The sequence below is a fragment of the Triplophysa dalaica genome, chromosome 15 (assembly GCF_015846415.1).
Source record: "Triplophysa dalaica isolate WHDGS20190420 chromosome 15, ASM1584641v1, whole genome shotgun sequence".
Classification (NCBI taxonomy): domain Eukaryota; kingdom Metazoa; phylum Chordata; class Actinopteri; order Cypriniformes; family Nemacheilidae; genus Triplophysa; species Triplophysa dalaica.
The window spans coordinates 3,016,387-3,034,416 of NC_079556.1; the positions used below are offsets into that span (position 1 = coordinate 3,016,387).

The following is an 18,030-nucleotide window of genomic DNA, read 5'->3' on the forward strand; positions in this document are numbered from 1 at the left end:
ATTCTAGTATAACACGATTTATTTTAAGAGCATTCAACATCTTAAAAACATATCAATTAAATAGCAATAAAATAATACGCGTTTAACAATTTAAATATTTAACAGAATCAGAATTTACGTGTCGTTTTGGACTATTATTTTGAAAGGCAAATGTCTTGTTACGGTACTTCCGGTTGCTCAATGCTCTACACTTGAAGGCTTGAGCAGGTTGTTGTGGCTATTCAACCAAAAGTCTAAAAATATTGAAAATATTGATCATTAAACCGTATTGTCGTGGACAGCGATGTTTCGCAGAAAGCTAACAGCTTTGGAATACCACAACCCGACGGGATTTGATTGTAAAGGTAGGAAACAGCATAAAAGTCGCCGTCAGTGTTTCAGTGACGTGTTGCCTCATTGCCAATATTTCAAGATCTTTACATCAAGTGAACCTAAATAATTGACTAAAATAATCTAACGTTACGAATACGGTTCTCAACAAACAGTTGGTCTGTCGTATTGCTGCCTAACCAAAATATTTGTACAATGAAGTGACAGTTTAATGGAAACTGTCTGCTGAAGAAGCTATATACCCTGTAATGTTAATGTTATAGGTTATCAATATTCAGTGTTTGTTTTTCAATCTGCTCCATCCAGATGAAACCGAATTTAGAAATTTCATAGTTTGGCTGGAAGATCAAAAAATCAGACACTACAAAATCGAAGAAAGAGGAAACCTCAGGAACATCGCCAGCTCAGAGTGGCCTAAGTTCTACGACACTGTAAGTTAAACTTATTCTCAATTTATTTATCAAACAAGTTGACAACAAAAAGCAAGTGTAATTTTGATTGTACGCAACGTTTGCATGTCTTGCAGTATCTTCAAGATCTGAAGTGTCCATTTAACGGACAAGAAAGACAGGAGAACATCGACTGGCTTCTGGGTCTTGCTGTGCGCTTCGAGTATGGAGATAATGGTATGAAACGTTAATGAACATTTGATCTAATATTTGACCAGTGTGGGTTTTTCACACTAGATCACTAGATGGCAGTAGTTGCCCAGTTTGCAATACAATACAATAACATTCTGCATTTATCCACACACTACTGTCACATGATTGCGCAATGTATATTCAACTTATCTTTTGAAATGCTTAAATTAATTGTGTGATGGCTTAACTACCAAAAACGTCTAAAAAATATTGCTCTATGTAGCCATAGGATGTGGACAATATATCTCGCTTTTCCCCTTTCTTTTTGACATATGCATTGCAATGACTGCTCAAGTTATTTTGCTCTCCACAGTTGAGAAATATCAGAACTGCAAACCCATGAAGGAGGCCAATGATGATCAGAAGCCTGCAGACCCATTGATTAATCTGGACAGTGAGTGTTCTTCCTCTGTCTCTCTCTGTGTTTTTTATTTTAGCCTCAAGTAGTGAAGATGCAGAAGGCTGATTAAAGTAACCAGTCTGTCTACACTCACCGATTACACTCCCACCTCTCTCTACAACCCTCGATAAATGTGCTGAACCATTGACCAACAGCTTTGTGCTGATTACAATGCATCCACTATAAGAAACACAGGAGCCGTATGAGGCTGTTACTTGAATCAAATTCCTCTCTTGACTATAATTTTGGTATAAGCAGTTGGTTCAGTTGTCAATTTGTATCAATTGCGTTGGCTTCGTATATCAATGTAAATATGCTGTGGCAGTATACCCATTCCCTCTTTTATATGCTCTGGTTTCCATGTTCTTTTCAGAGATTCATGATTTTCCTTTCGTCGTTTTCCTCCGTTGTCATTAACTAAACTGATTGATTGGGTCAAAGAGCAGTTTTTCTTTTGACAAAAGGGTTTGGGGCTGTCTTGGCCAGAAACCATGGAACTTTAAATGAATTCCAGGCTCTGTGTGGATTCCTAGAGGGATATCTGAACTCCTGCATCAATAAGAATTTAAACATTTATCTCTTGCAGTGTAAATAATTATGAATGCTCTTTCTAGGTAACAATGCAGATTTTAAGGCTGGCGTCTTGGCCCTTGCAAACCTTCTCAAAATTCAGCGACACGACGACCATTTGGTGATGCTTAAAGTGAGTACCGTACAAGAAGTCAATAGTATGGAAGGTTATTCTCGATTAGCTGCAATTTAGTAAAAAGTTAATCTAATATTTGTTGTCACATAGGCCATTAGAATCCTGATACAGGAACGTCTGTCTCCTGAAGCAATCGCAAAGGCCAGCCAATCAAAAGAGGTAAATGTACTTTAAACACAAAAAGAATTTGGCTACACATTTCTTTCTATGTTTCACACCACTTTTTTCTCTGCTTTTTGTAGGGTTTACCAGTTGCTTTGGACAAGCATGTTTTAGGGTTTGATACTGGAGGTAGGTTGCACTAGTTTGAAAAAAGTCCACCATTTTGAAAAGTAAAGAGATTTTTTTTTCTTATTTGCTAAAAATGTAATGTGTGATTGTTTAAGATGCGACTCTGAATGAAGCCGCCAGGATCCTTCGCTTGCTTCACATCGAGGAGCTCCGAGAGCTACAAACCAAGATCAACGAGGCCATCGTAGCAGTTCAGGCTGTTATTGCTGACCCCAAGACAGACCACCGCCTAGGAAAGGTGGGCAGATAAAAAACATCTGCCTGAACTTTCCTGCAAAGACAGTCTCCACATGACATACTGCGTGAAATGTTTGTTTTCGTTAACCACACCGGAGATATTTGGGGGAAGGCATTCTTACAATGGAAAACAAAGGACTTGTTTCTTTTCTTTATTATACATTTGTTTTGCCAAGTTATAGAAAAGTCCCTAGATTTGTTGGAAAATTATTTGTACTTTGAATGTGGAGGCACTTATGAATAGCATAAAATGGGCTACATGCTTTTGTTGCATAATAAACGTAATGTAATAAAGGTTTATGGCGATACTGTAACTGTTTCACCACTTGAGCAAGAAACCCGTACCTTTTACTTGATTATACCTCATACTGTGCATGGCCAGAATATTCTGAAACACGATGTGAGCAGACATATGTTTCAATCACATTTTATTGTTATAAATATCACATCTTACAAAATATAAAAAGGATTAAAAATTAAACTAGTAAAAGACCATGTAGGTTCAATGCAATTTTAAGTGACATTGTGATGTATTTATACACATACAAATTACACACCTAAACTCTTGGGTTCATTATGTTTTTGGGTTTATCTTTTATTTTTTTTAACAAAAAGTCACATACAAAAGTACAGTAGAAAGAAATGAGGTATAAAACAAATTTACAAAACTATTCTGAGAAAATATTCGTAATTTCATGTTTGTAAATTTGCACTTTGGCATTTGCGACCGTTGTGATTGGCTCTCTCCTCGCTCCACCCACGACTGAAATTCCAACAGCGCGAGCACTTCAAGATTTGCCTGAAATAGCACCATGTTATGTTTGCTCTGTCATTAGCGTCTCCCTGTAACCAAAAAAACGACACTTTTTTAGAAAATCTTTAATAGCAAACGGCGTTTAGTGTAACACGGTAACGTTTCATTTTCTACCAGGGAAAATTGCCAGCTTTCACAGCTGTTAGTCATATACAAAACCTTACATTGAACTTTATGCTTTTTTCTGCACAGATCTAAAATGCTTTGAAGTGTTTCGTCACTTCTGTCAAAACCACAGTGATTTGGAAGCAGGTGCCTTCTACTTTTCTCTAAAGTGCCGGTGGCTGAAATATTTACTTCTCTGTCATTTGCTTGTAAAGTGTGGTTACCCACATTTCGCTGGCATGACTTGTTACTCTCATACGCTAAACTCAGAAAGAACGTTTCACTTGTAATACAACATTATGCAAAAACAATTTTAAATCATTTCTTCACCCTCATATACGTGCCATGCTTCATTTTCTGCAGAGCACAAAAGAAGATGTTTTGAAGAACATTTGTAACCACACAACGTTGGACCCCGTTGACTTCCCTTGTATGAGACATTTCTCCAAATATCTTCTTTCGTCTTCCACACAAAAGTCATGCAGGTTTTAAAAAACATGAGGGTTAATACATGATGACATAATCTCTTTAACAAAACTAAAAATTCATAACCACATACCTTATTAACAGTGTGAGGGAGCAACTGTAATTCCATACAGATGAGATCTCTGATCAGGTAAGAACTCATCTGTAAGCTGACTATCTCGACCGAGGCTGATAACTCCATCCCTGGATAATTCGAGAATCACATATGAGAGATAATATTCGTAATACACATCAGAGTTACGAATCGGTATAAAATAAATACCTCCTCCAGTCTGTGAAATAGTAGTGATTGGCGTAGGACACCATGCTGAAGGGGTAGTTTAGGTTACTTTGTATCACACGTCTGCCCGTCCCGTTTGGTGATATACATTCTATTCGCTTGGTTCCTGTCCATCACAAAGATGTTATATTGACTTCTTGGAAAAAGCGTTATAATAGAGTAAGGAGTCTTTAGAAGCGTACCTGCATCCCCCAGCAGACCTGCCGTGTGGTGGAGTCGTAGGTCAGAGCGTTGGGCAGTCCAATGCCGTCCCGCACCAGAACCCGTCGGTTTTGGCCGTCCACGGAGGAGCTTTCGATTTTAGGAGCTTCTCTATTCCAGTCAGTCCAGTAGAGGGTTCTGTGAGAAAATCAGGTTTTCCCAGTGAGAAGTCTGCCAGCGACTGAAATTCATGTTTTCCAACAACTTAATGAAGAAAGACAAAACCTCTCTGCTCTACTTAGAACTGATTCGAACAATATGTTTCAAAGAAACGCCTCAGAGAGAAATAAGGTCCCTCTGATAACACTAAATAAAAACAAGCATGTGCGGTCTTAAACGTTCCTCGTGGTTATGCAGAATCACTTGCCAAGCAAAAATATTTATACCCATAAATGATTTAAATGCTGTTGCTCTCCAGATATTTTCAAGCGTAAAATCACAATTTCGCATTATTTGATACAAAAAAATTGCGCAGGGAAGCGGCCAACAATGCAGTTTTGAACGATTATTTGTTACCTAAAACTCTCAACTAATGTACTAAACCTCAATCCAGACGACTTAATCTGAACCATGACATGCACACAAGCATTTATGTGGATTTACGAACAAATTACCGTACAGGAGTAAATTGTGCCAAAAAAAAACATAAAACATGCATTTGCAGCTTTTCTCACGGCCCATGAGGTTTGTATTATATCTCTGTCCTTCACCCGAGTTGGGGCGTTCAGCTCCAGATGTTTCAGACGCTTGCTGGCCCACACGTTGCCTGGCCTCCCCTGAGACCAGAGAGCCCGGCCAGATGCTGAAGCAACATCTGGCCCAATTTGTAGCACTAGTCTCTTATTTTCTCAATGCCATAACCTCTGTGCTCTCTCTCAATCTCTTGCTTTTTTTCTTTATGCTTGTTCTTGTTCGTTCCCCGACCCATTTAAAGTCACTCAGCACTACGCACAAAAGATTGTGAAGTGTCCTTGTAAAGGAAACATGGGAAGTCGATGAGGAAGAGGAAATGAGGCTCATTAAATGGAGTTTCCCCTTTCGATTCACAAAAGAAGTCAATTTCCAAACTGCCTTTGTGTGCCCTTTAAAGGCCGTTTCAAATTTAACTGAGTGACTGAATTTCTTCATGAAGGGCACTTCCAAATGGCCATTAGTGTATATAAGACGGTCAAACAGGAATCATTTTGTCATTAATGGGATGAATGTTTGGAGGGGGGGTGAACTAGCCCTTTAAATTTCAATGAAATAGGATAACGTGTTGCAAAATGTCAGTTTTGGCTTGGTAGAGCTCATTCTGCAGCACATACCCTGTAGAGGAGTCCACGATGATGGCTCTGGGGTTGACGAGGTCTGTGTCAAATAGAATCCGTCTGTCACTTCCGTCCAGATTTCCTGTTTCGATCTTATCCGGTGAGCTGTCCACCCAAAAGAGTTTCCTACGTGCAACATCTACAGCAAGACCTTCTGGACTCATCAGACCTGAATAAAAACATTAAACTTCCACATATTAATGGTCACTCCATCCAGGGTGTATCCTGCCTTGATGCCCGTTCCTCCTGAGATAGGCGCAGGCTCCCCGTGACCCGAGGTAGTTCGCATAAGCGGTAGAAAATGGAATGGAATGGAATATTAATGGTCCAGTGTGTCATTTTTTGGAGGATCTATTATTGACAGGAATGCAACATAATATACATAACTATGTGATTAGAGGTGTATACAGACCTAACGTTATGAAGCGTTATGTTTTAATAACATTAGAATGAGCTATTTCTGTGTACATACACCGCGGGTCCCATTGCATGGAATTAACCATTTTGTTTCTACAGTAGACCATAACGGACAAACTGCTGTACAGAGCGCGTTTTGATAATACGTTATCTCCTAAGGCAAAGATGCGAAAACATGAAAAGATCTTAGTCTTTTGTGAGCCACTGCAGTGCTTCGAAAGGGAGGGGTGGAGTGAGCCTTTGGTTGCAATTCACAACCTCACCACTAGATGCTCCTTTAAAAACGTTCCGTCTCTTTTGTGTTATTTTATTATCATATGTGCGGAACAGCACCTGTATTGATGATAATCTCAGGTTCTGATCCTGACTCCAGACCGGCCCTATTGATGGTCCTCCCTGCCAGATCTGTCCAATACACTTTCCTTTCTCTGCAGTCGTAGTCAATGCCCACCACTATAGATCCCTGTGAGAACACAGAAAAGAGTGATTACGCTTTTGTTAAACCTGCAGGGTTTGATCTTTCAATCTGTGTTATTAAAAAGAGTCTCACGTGTAGAGCAAGTAATACTGAAGATCTCTGCTTGTCCATCTGTGTGCCATTGAGAGGCAAAACTCCTATCTGCTGCCCCTGAGCATACAGCAGAGATGTGCCTGTTGGGGGCGGGGTCACGTCTGGGCGTGGCAGAGGCTGCATAGTGGGAGGGGCCACAGTAGGTATACCTGTAAAACAATGTGACATTAATATAGAAAGCAATAATTAATATTATACAATGTTGAATCTTATAATAAATTACATGGAGTGGTACTCACAGGCAGGTTTCACGGCATCGTTTGAGCGGGTTCCAGGTACCTCGCGACCGTCTCGGTCCACACACCAGCAGTAGCTGCTGTCTCCGTAGCACTGCACTGGGATAAATTCACCAGCGGAGTCACATTGCGGCAGATAGTGATGAGATTCAGGCTGACCTCCATAATGCTGCACAAGACTGGCTTTCCAGCGCTCACAGACTGACTCTGGACGCTGTGTTGGTAGTACGGATACTGGGTGGAGGGGAGAACCAAAACATGTTATTGATGGTGAGCAATGTGGGTATATAATGTATTTTAGCGTTCCTGTAGCTCAATGGTAAGAGCATTGCGTTAACAACGTAAGGTTGTGGGTTCAATCCCAGGGGATTGCAAATACCTATGTATAAATGTATAGGATAACGCAATGTAAGTTGCTTTGGATAAAAGCGTCTGCCAAATGCATAAATCTAAATGCAATGTAAATGTATTTTTAAAGATTAGAAATATTAAGTCAATGTTTTATTATTATTATGATTACATTACTCAATGTAGTGTTGTTATTTATAATAAAAAACAAGACACTAGTATTGTATTAATATGTTATTTTTATAATAATTATTATTATTAGTGATAATAATAATAATTAATTACATTACTAGGTTATTGTTACTCATTTTAGTAGTAGTAGTAGAAGTATTTATAAAAATGAATTATTACGTTCATAAAATAGTTGTACTATTTTCAATTATAATAGCATAATTATATATAACAATATTATAAATATATATTAATATTTTAAGTAATTCATTTAACATTATTATTAATATAATATTAATATATTAATAATAATTCATAATAATAGAGACGCTCTCTAACCAAATACCACTAATAATTGAGAAATGGGATTTAAAAAAAATCTGTTTTGTTCATGAAGAATTGAGACCAATTATTTGAGAAAGATGAATGTAAAATAACCAAGAATGCAAAGGTCAGGGCTGAAAGACACTAGTAAAGATTCTAATCTGTGTCAGAATACTAAATCACTTCATGTTCATCTTCATGGGTCCATTAAAGCCTCACATGCCCTCTCAAAATGTACTGCTAATCTTTACAAGCCAAGAAGACCACCAGCCACCTTTAAAGATCAGAACGATCTGACCTGAATTTACAACGCAGTACCATGCCGCGAAATGTGGGATGTGTAGGCATAACAAAAACACAAATTACATTTATTTTAAACCAAAGTCTGTTTAAATCAAACTCTGTGTACATAACAGGAGTTAAAACACCACGCCATGTGACCTCTTTCCCCTCACATATGCTCATATACAGTGTGCTTGTACAAAAATAAATGATTACAGTGTTTTTATCCAAAGTGAGATGGTACAGCATTGTGTTAGGTCATGGGTTCGATCTCCAGTGAACACACATACTGATAAAGTCTACTAATTTTCCAATTCTGTCCCACCGAACCAACCAGATAGTACTGGGTAAACTCCAATATCCCGTCTAAAGAACGACATGCAAGTTTATTTGTGTAATTTGTCTCCATCCCAAATTCAAAATATCAAAAGCAGATTTGCATCTTGTTCGTTTTTAGTATTTGGCAGAAGGACAGAGAAGCAGAAAAGGCATTTGTAACTGAGGTGGAATGGAACACATTCATTGACGGAGTTGACATGTCCAAACTGCTCAGCTTTTTTACTCCTCTATAATCTCACACAACACAGACCAGACTGGACTCTCTGTGGTCTGCTAGAGATTACAACGATTACTTACACATGATGAGAAACTACTTAGCAAATTAGAAAGCCTATCATTTGCGAGCAGCATTACAACATTAAAAACAGATGATGACCCTCAAAAACATGCTATGAATCCTAAAACATGTATGCCTTGAATGTAAATAAACGGAGCTTGTGTTGTAACCGGGCTAGCAAGTCTTGAGGTTTCTCAGTAGAGTAGACCTATCTAAAAAAACAAGATCTGATTGACTACGATTTTTCTATTTTCTATCAGTACTAATACAATTACTTGACCCTTCAAATTGAACACATCACACAAGCTTAGGTAAACGGCTCTCTTACCCTGCTCATCACAGTTTCTTGATGGGCTTCCGGGTGGCGTGCGGGTGCCCCATCTCTCCTGTCCCCTACTGTCCACACACCAGCAGTGACCTGTGGAGCCGTGACACTGCCGTGATCTGTACTGACCCTCCTCATCACACTGAGGAATGAACGCTCCTATCGGAGGAACATCACCGCTTCCGCTTTTAACACTGTCTCTGTGATGCTCACAATGGGTTTTGGGACGAACTTGGAATAGACAAAAGAGAGAAAACACAACGTTATTTCAAAATCCCTTTTTTTATATTGCGGTATAATACTTTCCTTAAATTCTCAACTAAAATCTCAAATCCCTGCTTCTTCTTGATCTCAATATGACAGTTGAATAACTGTTTTTTCATTACGGAGACGAATCATACCCTCCTTAAATTCTCAAGACTTTGTTTTGCCGAAATGTTGTGAGGTGTCAGTAAAGTAGCGTCTGGAGTTTGTGTAAACTTTGTATAACCTTAAAAAGCAGCAATTGCTGCCTCACAAATATATATGAAGACAATTAATTAAGAAAAATAGTAGAAATGTTAAATAAAACATGGTGTTATGTGACTATTCATATCAGTTTATTGGAAATATCTCAATCAAATTCTTGCATGTGTTCAAAAAAAACCTAACTGTCATTGAAACGCATGCATTTATATTAACCCTTCAAGTTAATATAAAAATGATAAAATTTCATAAATAAAGTACAATCTATAAATCCACACCAAGGCCCCCACATCTCCATTACAAACACATTCACTTCCTGTATCTCGTCTCTTACCCGGCTCATCACAGTTTGTCTGTGGGCTTCCAGGTGGACTGCGGGTGCCCGGTCTCTCCTGTCCCGTACCGTCCACACACCAGCAGTGACCTGTGGACCTGTGACACTGCTGTGTTCTGTACTGACCCTCGTCATCACACTCAGGAATAAACGCTCCTATCAAAGGAAAACCATCTGTTCCCCCCTGAGCACTGTCTCTGTGATGCTCACACCGGGTTTGGGGACGAACTTAAAGACAAAGCAGAGAAAACGAAATTTTAATATTCTTAAATCCTCTTATTCTAAGTAGTAAAGGTTGCCTCTCAAAACGATTAAAAATGATTATGAACGCATATTTACAAAAGTTATTTAAACATGAAAGATGACCTCCTGTGTTTTCTGTCTCTTTTCAAAAATCACACTTGACTTGACAGGTGACTGGTGAATTGTAAATATCTAGACATAACTCTTGCATGTGTTCACAACAAACACAGTTTGAGTTAACAGGAAATAAAACATTATGCATTTAAATTAACCCTTCAAGTTAATATAAAAATTATTAAATTTCATAAATAAAGTACAATCTATAAATCCACACCAAGGCCCCCATATCTCCATTACAAACACATTCACTTCCTGTATCTCGTCTCTTACCCGGCTCATCACAGTTTGTCTCTGGGCTTCCTGGTGGACTGCGGGTGCCCGGTCTCTCCTGTCCCGTACCGTCCACACACCAGCAGTGACCTGTGGACCTGTGACACTGCTGTGTTCTGTACTGACCCTCGTCATCACACTCAGGAATAAACGCTCCTATCAAAGGCAAACCATCTGTTCCACCCTGAGCACTGTCTCTGTGATGCTCACACCGGGTTTGGGGACGAACTTAAAGACAAAGCAGAGAAAACGAAATTTTAATATTCTTAAATCCTCTTATTCTAAGTAGTAAAGGTTGCCTCTCAAAACGATTAAAAATGATTATGAACGCATATTTACAAAAGTTATTTAAACATGAAAGATGACCTCCTGTGTTTTCTGTCTCTTTTCAAAAATCACACTTGACTTGACAGGTGACTGGTGAATTGTAAATATCTAGACATAACTCTTGCATGTGTTCACAACAAACACAGTTTGAGTTAACAGGAAATAAAACATTATGCATTTAAATTAACCCTTCAAGTTAATATAAAAATTATAAAATTTCATAAATAAAGTACAATCTATAAATCCACACCAAGGCCCCCATATCTCCATTACAAACACATTCACTTCCTGTATCTCGTCTCTTACCCGGCTCATCACAGTTTGTCTCTGGGCTTCCTGGTGGACTGCGGGTGCCCGGTCTCTCCTGTCCCGTACCGTCCACACACCAGCAGTGACCTGTGGACCCGTGACACTGCTGTGTTCTGTACTGACCCTCGTCATCACACTCAGGAATAAACGCTCCTATCAAAGGAAAACCATCTGTTCCCCCCTGAGCACTGTCTCTGTGATGCTCACACCGGGTTTTGGGACGGTCAGGGACTTGGAATAAACAAAAAAACAAATATTCTTAAACCCTCTTATAACACCCCTGGATATTTTTATCTCATATAAAAAAATATTATTTGCAAAAAAGACGTTATGCTAAGGCAAAATATTGTCAATAATATTGTTTGAAGCTAATTGCATTATGTTTACATATAAAGCTTCAACATTTTAGAGAGGAATGCATCAATGTACTACAACAGAATGAGGAAAATCTCTTAACAACTTGACAGCTGAATGAGTGTTTTATATTACGGAGATGGATCTTTTCCTCCTCAAATTCTTAGGGCTTGTTTTCCCAGAAACCTTTAAGCCTTGACTGAATTAACCTCCGGAAATCATGCCAATGAAACTTTCTAAGTAGCAATTGCTGCCTCTTAAAAAGTTTTAAAGACATCTGATTAAGAACGAATATTTAGAAATGTTATTGAAAGATGACCTCCTGTGTTTTCTGTCTCTTTTCAAAAATCACACTTGACTTGACAGGTGTTTGATGAATTGTAAATATCTAGACATAACATTATGCATTTATATTAACTCTTGAAGTTAATATAAAAAATAAACAGAAATTCATAAAAAAATAAAAAAATAAAAACAATTGAATTAAAATAAAATCAAAAAATCCACACCATGGGCCCCACATCATCATTTTTAAACACATTCACTTCCTGTATCTCGTCTCTTACCCGGCTCATCACAGTTTGTCTGTGTGCTTCCAGGTGGACTGCGGGTGCCCGGTCTCTCCTGTCCCGTACCGTCCACACACCAGCAGTGACCTGTGGACCTGTGACACTGCTGTGTTCTGTACTGACCCTCGTCATCACACTCAGGAATAAACGCTCCTATCAAAGGCAAACCATCTGTTCCACCCTGAGCACTGTCTCTGTGATGCTCACACCGGGTTTGGGGACGAACTTAAAGACAAAGCAGAGAAAACGAAATTTTAATATTCTTAAATCCTCTTATTCTAAGTAGTAAAGGTTGCCTCTCAAAACGATTAAAAATGATTATGAACGCATATTTACAAAAGTTATTTAAACATGAAAGATGACCTCCTGTGTTTTCTGTCTCTTTTCAAAAATCACACTTGACTTGACAGGTGACTGGTGAATTGTAAATATCTAGACATAACTCTTGCATGTGTTCACAACAAACACAGTTTGAGTTAACAGGAAATAAAACATTATGCATTTAAATTAACCCTTCAAGTTAATATAAAAATTATAAAATTTCATAAATAAAGTACAATCTATAAATCCACACCAAGGCCCCCATATCTCCATTACAAACACATTCACTTCCTGTATCTCGTCTCTTACCCGGCTCATCACAGTTTGTCTCTGGGCTTCCTGGTGGACTGCGGGTGCCCGGTCTCTCCTGTCCCGTACCGTCCACACACCAGCAGTGACCTGTGGACCCGTGACACTGCTGTGTTCTGTACTGACCCTCGTCATCACACTCAGGAATAAACGCTCCTATCAAAGGAAAACCATCTGTTCCCCCCTGAGCACTGTCTCTATGATGCTCACACCGGGTTTTGGGACGGTCAGGGACTTGGAATAAACAAAAAAACAAATATTCTTAAACCCTCTTATAACACCCCTGGATATTTTTATCTCATATAAAAAAATATTATTTGCAAAAAAGACGTTATGCTAAGGCAAAATATTGTCAATAATATTGTTTGAAGCTAATTGCATTATGTTTACATATAAAGCTTCAACATTTTAGAGAGGAATGCATCAATGTACTACAACAGAATGAGGAAAATCTCTTAACAACTTGACAGCTGAATGAGTGTTTTATATTACGGAGATGGATATTTTCCTCCTCAAATTCTTAGGGCTTGTTTTCCCAGAAACCTTTAAGCCTTGACTGAATTAACCTCCGGAAATCATGCCAATGAAACTTTCTAAGTAGCAATTGCTGCCTCTTAAAAAGTTTTAAAGACATCTGATTAAGAACGAATATTTAGAAATGTTATTGAAACATGAAAGATGACCTCCTGTGTTTTCTGTCTCTTTTCAAAAATCACACTTGACTTGACAGGTGCATCATTTTTAAACACATTCACTTCCTGTATCTCGTCTCTTACCCGGCTCATCACAGTTTGTCTGTGTGCTTCCAGGTGGACTGCGGGTGCCCGGTCTCTCCTGTCCCGTACCGTCCACACACCAGCAGTGACCTGTGGACCTGTGACACTGCTGTGTTCTGTACTGACCCTCGTCATCACACTCAGGAATAAACGCTCCTATCAAAGGCAAACCATCTGTTCCACCCTGAGCACTGTCTCTGTGATGCTCACACCGGGTTTGGGGACGAACTTAAAGACAAAGCAGAGAAAACGAAATTTTAATATTCTTAAATCCTCTTATTCTAAGTAGTAAAGGTTGCCTCTCAAAACGATTAAAAATGATTATGAACGCCTATTCACAAAAGTTATTTAAACATGAAAGATGACCTCCTGTGTTTTCTGTCTCTTTTCAAAAATCACACTTGACTTGACAGGTGACTGGTGAATTGTAAATATCTAGACATAATTCTTGCATGTGTTCACAACAAACACAATTTGAGTTAACAGGAAATAAAACATTATGCATTTATATTAACCCTTCAAGTTAATATAAAAATGTATGAAATTTTATAAAATAAAGTACAATCTATAGATCCACACCAAGGCCCCCACATCTCCATTACAAACACATTCACTTCCTTTATCTCGTCTCTTACCCGGCTCATCACAGTTTGTCTCTGGGCTTCCTGGTGGACTGCGGGTGCCCGGTCTCTCCTGTCCCGTACCGTCCACACACCAGCAGTGACCTGTGGACCCGTGACACTGCTGTGTTCTGTACTGACCCTCGTCATCACACTCAGGAATAAACGCTCCTATCAAAGGCAAACCATCTGTTCCACCCTGAGCACTGTCTCTGTGATGCTCACACCGGGTTTTGGGACGGTCAGGAACTTAGAACACACAAAGGAGACAAAACAATGTTTATTTATATAATGTTAATTTGTAAAGGAAAATATTGCTCGTCATATTGTTTATCGAAGCATAATGCATTATATGTGCCTATGAATGAGTGTTCTTCGGTATGGATAGTATAGATCACATCTTCCTCAAATTAAAAATTAAAAATCAGAAAAACCCAAATAAATATATAAATCTGCACGATGGCTTGCATATCTCCAGCCATATGATCTCATTCCCTGTAACTCCTCTCTTACCCGTTTCATCACAGTTTCTCGGGGGGCTTCCGGATGGCGTGCGTGTTCCCGCTCTTTCCCGGCCCAAACTGTCCACACACCAGCAGTGACCTGTGGAGCCTTGACACTGCAGTGGTCTGTACTGACCCTCCTCATCACACTGAGGAATGAACGCTCCTATCAAAGGAACATCACCGCTTCCGCTTTTAACACTGTCTCTGTTGTGCTCACACTGCGTCTTGGGACGACCATCTAGGTAAAGGACCAGAAACCGTTGAAATGCGTTTCATCTCAAATGCATAACAGTGATTTGTCGGTTTGGCTTTCATACAGAAAAACCAAGTCATTTAATGCACAAGCATCAGATTGGGCAGTACCGTTCTCAGGAAAGCACTGGAAACCATCTCCGTGAAATCCGGGTTGGCACTGGCAATAGAAAGATCCCGGAGCGTTGGAGCACAAGGCCTGGGCGTGGCACGGCTGGTCACGACATTCATCCACATCTGCACAAACAACATTTTATTCTGTAAGTCAACCAACCCAACCCAACGCAACCCAACATCCCAGCAGAAGACATGACTGCATTACTCCAACCCTAACCACATTTTTAGGATGTTCCTCTGAGTCATTTTCTCCCTCTAGAACTTTTACCGAAAGCTTCAAGCTCCCACAATCCTCTGCTGCAGTCGTGAGAGCTTAACAGGAGGGAGAAGAGTTAACTGTCTTCTGACCCCCTGGTGTTCTTCAGCTGCGAGTCTCCTACGCACATTCCCCAAAAGAGGACATTGGGTCATTGTTTAAAAAAAAAAACTTCCAAAAACATCTCTGGTTACCCCTGCCTCCGACTGGGTTTTTGCCAAGATGAAGCCTCTGTAACACTTCACATCCCACTGAGAAAACACAACTCAGCATGAATCGCACACATTAATAGCTGATCAGGGTACAGTACAGTATCCGTACAGTATCAATAGCATTGTTCAGAAAGTAAAACTCGCTACACACATTAAAATACACATTAAGAAATGCTTTTAAACAATAAAATGCTGCATTGTTTTAACACAAATGAATAATTGATGGGCGGCATCTGTTTTACATCAAAAAAATCAACGTTTTTTCTAAATCTAACCTGGCAGCTCAAATTAAAAACCATTATTCTTAGCTTGCCGTTGAGAATTGGGTTAAATTGGGGAGACACATTTGTATGTACTTGCTCATCTGGTTTATTCTCACCCAAAAAACGTTACAGATTGTACCTTTTAAAGGAATAGTTCACCTTTAAAATGAAAGTTCTGTCATCATGTATTGACCCTGTTGTCATTTTAAACCTGTGAGATTTTCTTTCTTCTGCAGAACACAAAAGAAGACATTTTGAAAAGTGTCTGTAACCAAAAACCGTTGGTCCCAATTGACCTCTATTGTATGCACACAAAACAAACGCGTCGATGGGAACCAACGGTTTTCTATTACCAACATTTTTCTAAATATCTTCTTCTGTGCGGAAGAAAGAAACCAATCAAGGTTTGAAACGACAAGAGAGTGAAACGATGACAGAATTTTCACTTTCTGGTCACTTTAAGATCTGTGACTATAGAGAATGTGAAGCTGAAGTCACGCCCTATGTTGCATGTTGCTGTGGAGCCGCCATCTTGGAAGGATAATACTCCACTGCTATAAATGTTTTGAAAAGTACCGTTACTTGTTTTGTTTGATATATGGAGAAATCGAAAGTAAAAGAACCATGGGCTTTTTCTGAACGACTCTACATAATGCTATTGCAGTTTTTAAAAACAGCAAGACCGACCTACCATAGTTGTATTTCCAAATTAAGCTATAAAAACTAACGCACTAGCAACATCTTGTCAAGGGGGCGCAACATTCAACGCAGCGAAACGTCGATTAACAAGCTCTATAAAGAAAGATACTTCTTTCAGTTTCACTTCAATTTAATAAAACCTAATTGTCGCTATTTTTCATTGATATGGTTGCTGTCAGTTAGAAACCATGTATCTCCATATTTTCTCATAAATCATCACTATTGGTCACTGGTTTGTTTGTAAGTTTTGCAAATATTTAACCATTGAAAAGTTTTAAAAAGAGTCAGTGATTTAGATATTTAATACCATGTTTATACCATTTCGTGCAAAGTTGTGGTTTTCAAAATACATGGTTTCAACCCGACTGCGTCAATATGTTCCTGTTGCTCAACATGTAAACACGGTGCGAGCCACACCAGGGTCGTAGATACAAATACAGGAATCCCACGAAACATAAATACTGACCAAATGTATACTTTTCATTGACAGTCTATGGATAAAACTGTCAAATGTGTACATATAAAAAATCATGTGAAGGCAGACCACACTGGAATGTCGGCAGAGTTGTGTTAAACCGAGGAAGAGGTCATGAGGAAATCTCTTACCGTGACATGTTCGTCCGTCGAATTTAAATCCGCTTTCACACTGACACCGATGGCTTCCGGGCAGGTTAACGCATTGAGAGTGAGCGCCACATGAATTCAGGCCTTCTGCACACTCATCAACATCTATAATTAAAAAGAAAGCATTTAGTTACGGTCCAGTTTTCCTTAAGTATTTTGAGACGTTGGGCAGGTGTGAGGTGTTATGGTGTCCATCAAGCACGTCTTCAGGTGCGAGATCTCAGGAGAGATTAACATGCCCTGAGATGCTGACGTTTGTGATGACAGAAAGACGCAGCGGGGGTCTCGTGTCTGTCGGTGTGCGTGAGAACAGGCCCGAGGCTCGGGTGGGTTAGTGGGCTGGTCAGCAGGAGACCTGGTTTTGATCATTGCTAATTACAGGGAGGGTAAAAAACCCATAACACCCCCCCACCCTTTTTTCATTCGTGCTTTTTCTCTGCTCTCTTTCCTGACCCCTTTATTATCTTCTCTAGACTGAGAAGTTGAGACAGGTGATGAAATTATCCTCTAATAGGAACATTCTGGCTCTAAACACACTCACGGCCACACGTAACCAAACCCTTGAGTGCACAGATAGAGAATCTAATCTACACTCTTTAAAAAAGGTGCTTCAAATGGTTCGGCGATGCCATTAAAGAACCGTTTGGTTCGATTTAGAACCTTTAACATCTGAAGAACCTTTCTGTTTTACAAAAAGTTCTTTGTGGCGAAAAAAGGTTGAGAGATTATATGTTGTTAAAAGTGGGTCTTCTATGGCATCGCTGTGATTAACTTTTTAAGCACCTTTATTTTTAAGAGTGTGTTTCAGAAGAAATTTGATATGAAAACTGTAAAAAAAACTGAAATGTTTATTTCTTATTTACCCATTTAAAAAAATAAAAAAAACTTAACAATGCATATAACTTACAATTGTAAAAATGAAAATATTTTACATATTTTTAAAAATATCTATTTCATTTTTTTATTTCTTATTAATCAATTAAAAAAAATCTA

The 18,030-nt window shown here is 39.0% G+C and overlaps 2 protein-coding genes across 3 annotated transcripts in view; one reads left to right on the plus strand and one right to left on the minus strand.

Annotated features, from left to right (window-relative positions):
* Positions 1-178: 178 nt before the first annotated feature.
* On the plus strand, positions 179-2,903 carry rtraf (RNA transcription, translation and transport factor). The gene is made up of 8 exons (XM_056767942.1): positions 179-344; positions 637-761; positions 857-956; positions 1,285-1,365; positions 1,986-2,074; positions 2,168-2,236; positions 2,320-2,368; positions 2,464-2,903. The coding sequence occupies exons 1-8, from the start codon at positions 284-286 to the stop codon at positions 2,616-2,618; spliced, it is 729 nt and encodes a 242-aa protein (XP_056623920.1). The 5' UTR covers positions 179-283; the 3' UTR covers positions 2,619-2,903.
* Positions 2,904-3,016: 113 nt separating this feature from the next.
* nid2a (nidogen 2a (osteonidogen)) overlaps positions 3,017-18,030 on the minus strand; it is a 30,657-nt gene continuing 15,643 nt past the window's right edge. The window contains exons 10-27 of one of the 2 annotated variants that reach the window (XM_056767940.1): positions 17,020-17,142; positions 14,978-15,103; positions 14,622-14,852; positions 14,124-14,357; positions 13,489-13,716; positions 12,713-12,946; positions 12,080-12,307; positions 11,157-11,390; positions 10,524-10,751; positions 9,891-10,118; positions 9,095-9,322; positions 7,029-7,259; positions 6,769-6,938; positions 6,552-6,681; positions 5,799-5,970; positions 4,273-4,629; positions 4,084-4,193; positions 3,017-3,448 (exon numbers count right to left, since the gene is read on the minus strand). In XM_056767940.1, coding sequence (XP_056623918.1) covers positions 4,461-4,629; positions 5,799-5,970; positions 6,552-6,681; positions 6,769-6,938; positions 7,029-7,259; positions 9,095-9,322; positions 9,891-10,118; positions 10,524-10,751; positions 11,157-11,390; positions 12,080-12,307; positions 12,713-12,946; positions 13,489-13,716; positions 14,124-14,357; positions 14,622-14,852; positions 14,978-15,103; positions 17,020-17,142 — 3,194 coding nt within the window. In that variant the 3' untranslated portion in view covers positions 3,017-3,448; positions 4,084-4,193; positions 4,273-4,460. The remainder of the gene's footprint in view (positions 3,449-4,083; positions 4,194-4,272; positions 4,630-5,798; positions 5,971-6,551; positions 6,682-6,768; positions 6,939-7,028; positions 7,260-9,094; positions 9,323-9,890; positions 10,119-10,523; positions 10,752-11,156; positions 11,391-12,079; positions 12,308-12,712; positions 12,947-13,488; positions 13,717-14,123; positions 14,358-14,621; positions 14,853-14,977; positions 15,104-17,019; positions 17,143-18,030) is intronic. The other variant, XM_056767941.1, reaches the window with a different exon arrangement.